Genomic DNA, 7,866 nt, shown 5'->3' with positions numbered 1-7,866 from the left:
AAGGTAAAAATCCTTAACTTCCAGGTCTCTGTTGCATTCCCTAGATATTTGAACTGTGGAAATGTCCCCTTGCCATTCAAACTAAGTGGATTAATATATAACTCTTGGTTTAGAAATTACATAGTTCATATTATTAATTAACCCTATCATTGCTATTTCTGTGTGGTATCTTAGTGCTCCCAGCACAAGTTTTCCTCCTCCTGACCTTTTGAAGAATCTGTATAGATTCAAAAAGATAAAACGTTGAAGAATGTGAGCCATTAAAGTTGTGCAGTTATTTTCAATTTGTCTCTATTAAAATATGCATAGTTTTAATTGGAATAAATGCTGACCTATAAAGAAGACAAGAAACATTTCCAATTCAAAACAAACAAGCAAACAAAAATAAGTAATTCACCTCTCCTGGCATCTATTAAATTTCAAGTTTGATAGATTATCCTTTAGATTCCAGATATGTTAAATCCTTCAGTCTAATATTCAGAATAGATATTGACAGTGCTACTATCATATAAATGGGGAAAGATGACTTTGTGCTTTAAGCAAAAGGTGAGATATGAGACTGATTAATTTATTTAGAAAAAAAAATTAACAAAAGTTGTTGAACTAAAATAATTTTTTCCAGTATTTGTTCTGGTGACCATGATCTGAATTCTATCAATGTTTTTTTTTAATAATAGTGATTGGATTTATTCCTGTCCCTCATTATTTTAAGAAAAAAAAACATTGGTGTAGAAGTGTCTGCCTTGATTTCAAGTTTTTTCATTTGTTGTGGCATTGTTGGTTTATTGTTGTTTTTTTTTTTTTTAATAGACCAAAATATTGAACTATGTGAAAGAACTATTTTTACCACTTGTAAGGGAGAGGAATTCCCTGTTAACCTCTCCAATACTTTGTCTCATCATCCACTAAGGATGGATATGAATATATAACTCATTGGTTGCTGTGAAACTAAATCATTTGTCTGGAAGGTTTAAAGATCCTTGGATTTTAAGCCCTGTGGACATGTAATTAGGAACATACGGAAAAGCACAAGCACCTGAGCTATGGCTCACGCCAAATTTTGATGAATCATGTAAGTGTAAGGGAAAGAGAACAGGTGGAATAACAACTACATTAACTCTGACTCTTCTGGAGAGAGCATCAGAGTCTGGAGCTTCCCTCCCTTTGGCCTCAAGAAGGGGCAGAATCTGTCATGGAATCCCAGAGCTGTAGAATCCCAGACTGCTTTGGGTTGGAGGGGACCTTAAGGCGCATCTTGTTCCACCCCCTGCCATGGTCAGAGATATCTCCCACTATCCCAGACTGCTCTAAGCCCTGCCCAACATGGTCTGGAGTAATTCCAGGGATAAGGCAGACACAGCTTCTCTGGACAACCTGAGCCAGGGTCTCCCCACCCTCAGAGAGAGGGATTTCTTCCCAATATCCCATCTAAATCTACCCTCTTTCAGCTTAAAGCTATTCCCCTTTTTCCTATCAAAAACCCAGGTCGGGGTTCTTTGCTTCGGTGGAGGGCTGGTCTTTTATGCCATGGATTGTGAACCCAGATCCCAGGATGGATTTGAGCCCAAATTTTCCACACTGGCTGAATATGCTAACAGGTGACTGGGATAGATCCCATAATACTGTCAAACTTGACAGGGACTGTACATTTTGTGCAAAACCATGTAAGCCCCACCACTGTCAAATGAAAGAGGGAATTTTATGCTCTCTGTTCCCCTCTGATATATGTTTGGCTGTCATCCTATTTCATAGTTGAGGCAATTGAAACACTGTTTAAATGTGTATCATAAACCTATAGATGAGAACATTTCCCTGCTGGATTTAAACCATTACCCCCAAAGGTGTTAAAGAAACCACGCTGTGTGTCACTTTTTAAGATCAAGGGGCATTTTTGATGCTAATGCCTAGAAAAGGCAGATGAACACTAACAGCTGCTTATGCACAGGCTGGTGAATTGAATAGGGAAATACTTCTGTTCTGGAAGTCAGATCTCCAGAGAAAAATGATAAATTGCGAGCATCCTTAAGTAAGAGTGATAGTCTCTAAGGATAGTTGAGCAAGGCTGATAACATAAAATATGTAAAACGGGGAAAATATTTAATACTTCTGTTTCTCTGCTCTAAGGAGTTGGAAGGGTTGTGTTAACAATATATACGGTGCTGCTGTGCTCAGGCATGCAGGAGAAATGCAATATATTAGTTCTCAAATCAGTAGTTTGTGAAATGCGTTTCTGGTATCCAGGGATTTTCAGGACTGTTACACTGATAAGGAGTCAAGGGCAGTCTCCTCATGGGCTGGGATGGCTCTCTTGGGAGAAGAAGGGAACAGAAGAAAAGGAGGAGCAGATTAAGAGCTGGACATTTTAGTGTTTCTTTACTTCCAAATGCTGATTTTATTTTTTTTTTAACTCTTCAGTTTGCAGATATTTGAAGCTCTGCAGCAGATTCAGCTCTGTCTTAGAGCTGATGAATCACCTCTTTAAAAAGGCCTCCTGTAGGAAGTTGTGATGTACAAGGAGAACCTTACACCAAGGGAAGTATATTCCCATAGGAAGTATATGGGATTCCTGGGGACAGACAGAAGGAGAAAGGAGAGAAACTTTCCTGTAGACACCAATAACGATGTTCTGGTATGAAAGTCACCCATGGGCAAAATGCGTAGGATGCCAGCAAAAATAGGAAGGAATATCCAAAATTCTAAATCTTCTTCACTGCTTGATCATCTAATAGAATAACCTTGAAATTTTGCTGGCTTTTTTATGCAAGGAACCCAAAGTAAAAGCAATGGAAGGGAAGGTGCAGCACCACCAAAGGCTTTAAATGCAACCTTGTTCGGGTTGTACCACCAGGGCTCAGATCATGCAGAATTAGACCAACTGGAAGGAACTAAATATACCCTTTTTTTTTTTCTGAAGAAATGGAAAAGAGGGAGACAGCAAACATAGCAGGTGTGTCCTTCCAGGGGGTTTTCAGATGAGAGGAGCTCCTTTGAAAGCAGAGGTGCAATTTATTGTTTCCTGCACCAAGTTTAATGAAAGAAATCTGAGAAGCCATAGCCAACACCAATAACAAAAAAGTATTGTTTATTGTTACCTCTTAACTGGACAGCTTGTTAAACTGAAGCTTCCAGTGGAATTTTTTTAAATTACCATTATTATAAAAAAAAGATTCAGAGGACAGAGACAGGTATTTTTTTGATGCAATTCAGTTTTCTCATCCCCTCCAAAAAATAAAAAAGGAATATTTCTTGCTTAGAACTCTACCAGTCAGGCTCCTAGATCCTGCATTTGGGCCAGGAAAGGCCCTGGTTCAAACTCTGCAGCTTTTTGCTGTATTTTAGGTGATGCATCTGAGTTTTTCATGTTTTCTGGTTGCCTAATAGAACATAATTATTTTCTACACTTACATTATGTGAAACACATAACTTCAGTCTGCCAGCCTCAAGGAACTGCAGCCTCACTATAACACTTTTTTATAGCTTGAGAGAATTTTTTACACCTGAAAACTGGGATTAAGATTGTAAATTCTTTTAAAAGAAAGTTGGTACTCAGTTACATGTGGCTTTGTGATTGATGACTGTATCCTGCTCAGCTAATCTCAGTTTGCCAGTAAACCCTTTATGACTATGAGAATTTTAGGTTCTTTGATTTTTCTGATAGATTCCTTAAAGCTGCTCAGGCTTTGCTGGATAATTGCTTCATCTCTATGGTGTCACTTTAAACACAGAGAAAAAAAAATAGTTTCTGTAGTTTTTGATCTGTTTGTAATCTACAGCATTAAACAAAGCAAAAGCAGGAACAGGAACAAATAACAAATGATACCTAACCCCTTGCTTTTAGGGCAGTTTCAGAGTGTGCTGCCTGATACCCTATTTGCTGAAGAAATCAAGGACAGAAGGAGAAAGCTGTAATGAGACTTTGTGAGTTTTAATTTGAATTTTTAGCATGTTTTTCCTTTCAGGTTAGGAACTATGTGTGGAAGATCTGTGATTTTAAAATTGAAGTGAAGCCACAAAGCCTCCTGCCAGCAGAGTTGGTTTCTCTGGTTGTGCTTAAAATGGTTCCTCTGTTGCATGCACAAATCAGCTTCCTCTGTGAAAGCAGCAGAAAGCTCAACTCAAAAGTGGCTTGTATTGGTTTTGATGGAAGAATTGTAAGCCATGATTCTTATAGCTCTATTTCACAGTTTTCACCCAAAGTTTCACAGACTTTCCCCCGGTCAGAAACTGCAGAACCTCACCTGTGCAGTTGTTGCATGGAGAGATTTTTGGCTGCTCAAAGCAGGATGTTTTCCTGCACCTTATCCCATGCAGCTCCAAGTTTGTTCAGCAGTGAATTTTGGTAAAGTTGCACAAGAATATAAGTAACACATCACGATATAGTCCTCATGGGGAAAAAAATGGTAGGGGGGGTAGCAAGTTCTGCTATTGCTCAGCAGGAGACAGAAATTCCTGCCTTCCTTTATCTTTGAGCTCTTAATGTAGAGAACTAGAATTGCTTCCAGAATCCCTTTCTGAATAATCCTTATGGATAAACTTAGACCCTCACCAGTCCAGGTACAGTTACAAACATGTGAAATTAGTGAAAAAATAAGGGAGGATTTTAGCAGAGCACCCTTACAATTTTTGCAGGCTTCAAATTTTCAGTTTGGTAAGAACACTTTATGTGTTATTGTAGCAAGACTTTGAGCCATGTGTTTTCTCTATTTTTTTTTACATTTCTTCTTTTCACGGTATCACCTCACTTCCTCTATTCTGCTCTTTGACGCCGCTCTATCCTTTGACAGTTTTTCCACTGTTCTTTTGTACTTACTTTCCATTTGTTATGTTTTTCTTTATTCTCTACCAAATGCTTTTTCCTTTCTTATTTTCTCTCTCCACTACTGTCATCATGCTTTCCCCCACACACATTCCTAAATTATCTATCATCGGTCGTTTATGCTTATTTTTCTAGTGCTTCTGATTTTATTTCTGTTATTTTGTCTCAGGAAATAAACACATATCCATGCCCATATATACAGAGTTGTTTTTTTTTCTAGTCACTCTCAAAGAAAAACTGAACCTTGCAAAAATCATGAGGTAGCAGAAGGTATTCCAGGCAGCAAAACCTGTGAGTGACTATGCTGAAACCCCTGTTGTTGTTCCTGTAATTTGATGTGTTTGCACTTATACCTGGACCGGTGACCTTCACAGTCACCCTTGCACATTGGCTTCCTTATTACACTCATCCTTTCTTTAAGGGTTCTTCTCTGTGTCCCTCACACATCCAGGACCTGACTCCGGTGTGGCTTCACCTGTGCACGTCTGCCCGGTGTAAAGGTAAAACCTCGGGTGTGAGGAGTAGAGCTGTACCTGTGCCTTGTACAAGAACCAGCACATTACACAAGGGCTTCAGGCTCAGGATCCCTCAGCAGCGTGGCAGAGCACTGAAGGATGTTTCTAGAAGTGATGGTGACTCCTGGTCCTGCAGGAGAACAGCAAGGGCCGGGACTGGGTGACTTTGCTCTGGTGGGTTTGGCTGCAGGGAGGCTCCTGGTTGCAGCAAGAGGTAAATGTCCTCTGTGAAACCCACCAGGGCCTGGCTTTGCATGTTGGCCTCAAGCCTGGAACCCAGCATTGAAGCAATGCAAGATATGCAGCTTCTTTGTGTCAGCAAAGACTTCCTTGGGAAAACATGTTCTTTAAAGCATCCTTCAACTGTAAAATAATCTGATGCATAAAGCAAACCTTGTTGACTACATTTTTAGTAAAATGAGCTATTAATAAAATAGATGCTTTAATGAAAAACCTTTGAAATCTTGGGAAAACCCACAACTCCTTCTACCTGGAACTGTTGTTCTTGAAACTCTGTTTTCTTCAGTTCCTTCATTCTTTTTTCTCTCCCACCTGCTTTCTACCAGCAAGTGCACTGAGACACCAGGGCTGCTGCCCTGTGCTGGGAGAGGCACAGCACCAGCCAGGCTAGCATTAAGCACATTCCCTTGTGCCCCAGGAAAACATGCCCTGGAAGTGTGTGCTGCTGGAAGTGAGGCAGTGGAGACAGGCTGCTTCTCGTGCCTGAGCCAGGCATTTGTGCTGCCACCTCTGCCCACTGCTCCTGCTGGGGAAGGGGCAGCAGTGCCTCCTGATTTGCTTGCCTGGTGCCACAGGGCTCTGCTGTCACCTGCCTGCAGAGTCATTTGCAAACAGGTCCTATTGCTGGGGAGCAGAATGTGTTTTTTTCAACCCATAGCAGATTTATAGTCTGGTTTCCTGTCAGATCTTTGCATTTTCCTTCTCCGCCCCTCCCAGTCTCTGACACACTTTTTCTTACTTTCTGTGTGGCTTTTTGCTCGTTCTGCCCCCAACGCCCCAGCCTCCTTGATTCCTGATTCTCCAGAAACTTTTGTACTTTCGGGGCTAGGGGGTGTTTTACTCCTTGTGTTTTCTTTACTTTTCAACAGCTGCAGAGCACAAGTAACCTCTCCAGGACTCCTGGGGAGACACTGACAACTGCATGGAGGCGACGTAGAGAGTGCAGCCTGCAGCAGCTGCAGCCAGACAGCCGGTCACTCATGAGCACCCAAGGTAAGGAGAGCAGCTGGCAGAGCAGCTCAGCTCCCTGCTGCCTACCACAGCTCTGATCACTGAAAGTTCCACTTTCACCTTTTTTGCGTTGATATTCAAAAGGTTCTTTGAAAATGGTTCCATTTGTGCTTTCTTTGCCCTCCTCACGTCTGGTACTCAGCATGCGACAACCCTTGGAGCCCAGGGTTGAGGGAAGCAAAGAGGCTGTAGCTGGAGGTGCAAATGTGCACTGGGAAAAAGAGTTCATATGGAGGTCTGGAGAGGGGAGATGAAGGACTGATCATCAGCACTGGTCTCCAGGGTATTTCTGTTAGTGTGTTGTGCTCTAGCCCTTTCTTTAAATCTCTTCACTGAGATTTATGCTTTCTGTTAACTTCTAAAATCTTTCTTATTTGGTTTTCTTCCTCTTTTTATTTGTTCTTCTCACTTCCTTTTTTCTATTCTCAATCATCTCTATTTCTTATTATCTTTTTCACCATCTTTTTATGCCTTTTTATGCCATCAAGAGTATTTTCTGTGTGACAAATATTTCCCTTCTTCATTCCTTTCCTTTCCCTCTGCCTTCTTTCGTGCCTGTGCAATAGACTGTACATCCTCCCTCAAGTTCTTAATCTCTCCCTCCCTCCCCTCTGTCAGCTCCTTCTTGCTCTTGTGTTCCCCTTTCCCGTTGTTCCTCCAGCTTCACGCATGCACTCCTGCTCCCTGCTCCATCCCCTCTCTCCTGTGTTTGCTGCCCTGGCAAGATCCTTTTGTGAGAGCTGCTGCCTCTCCATTTGCATACACATGTCTCTTAGTCCTGGCATTCCCTTCCATGGACATGTGCAGGATTTGCATATTTAAAGTTTTGGGGATGCATCCCAAAAAAGGAGACTTTCACACTTCCATAGCTTCCTTCCAATGCTGAGACTCATATTTAGTCATTCACAACAAATAACCACTGTCATCCTGTCTCTCTGTTTCCTTCTGTCTCAGAAACAGCATTTTCTAACACCTGCAACCCCTTTGTCTTCCTCTCCACTCTCAAATAAAGCCTGCCCTGACTTTGGGTATTCTATCCCTTCTCTTTCTGCCATCCCACTCCTTCCTACCTCTTTACCACAACTCTCCACCAGGTTTCTCTGTCTGTTTTTATCTTCATATTGCATTCAAACTGAGAGGAACTGCTGATGCAGCTGGGCTTGCACTGCTGCCTTAGGATCCCTGCTGCCAGCCTGCGGGGGAACCAGAGGAAGTATTGCAGTCTCTCAGCTCCTCTTTCCTCTTCAGAATATGCAAGCAGAGCAGAGAAAGAGCTTAGTGATG

At 41.6% G+C, this 7,866-nt stretch overlaps 1 protein-coding gene across 2 annotated transcripts in view; it reads left to right on the top strand.

Moving 5' to 3' along the window:
* Positions 1-6,233: 6,233 nt before the first annotated feature.
* The window catches only part of CARD11 (caspase recruitment domain family member 11), a 44,933-nt gene continuing 43,300 nt past the window's right edge, over positions 6,234-7,866 (top strand). Inside the window, exon 1 of one of the 2 annotated variants that reach the window (XM_038151445.1) lies at positions 6,234-6,564. In XM_038151445.1, coding sequence (XP_038007373.1) covers positions 6,552-6,564 — 13 coding nt within the window. In that variant the 5' untranslated portion in view covers positions 6,234-6,551. The remainder of the gene's footprint in view (positions 6,565-7,866) is intronic. The other variant, XM_038151443.1, reaches the window with a different exon arrangement.

This window comes from Motacilla alba, chromosome 14 (assembly GCF_015832195.1).
Source record: "Motacilla alba alba isolate MOTALB_02 chromosome 14, Motacilla_alba_V1.0_pri, whole genome shotgun sequence".
Classification (NCBI taxonomy): domain Eukaryota; kingdom Metazoa; phylum Chordata; class Aves; order Passeriformes; family Motacillidae; genus Motacilla; species Motacilla alba.
The sequence above is the reverse complement of the archived record's forward strand: the minus strand, read 5'-3'. Positions and strand labels throughout refer to the sequence as shown.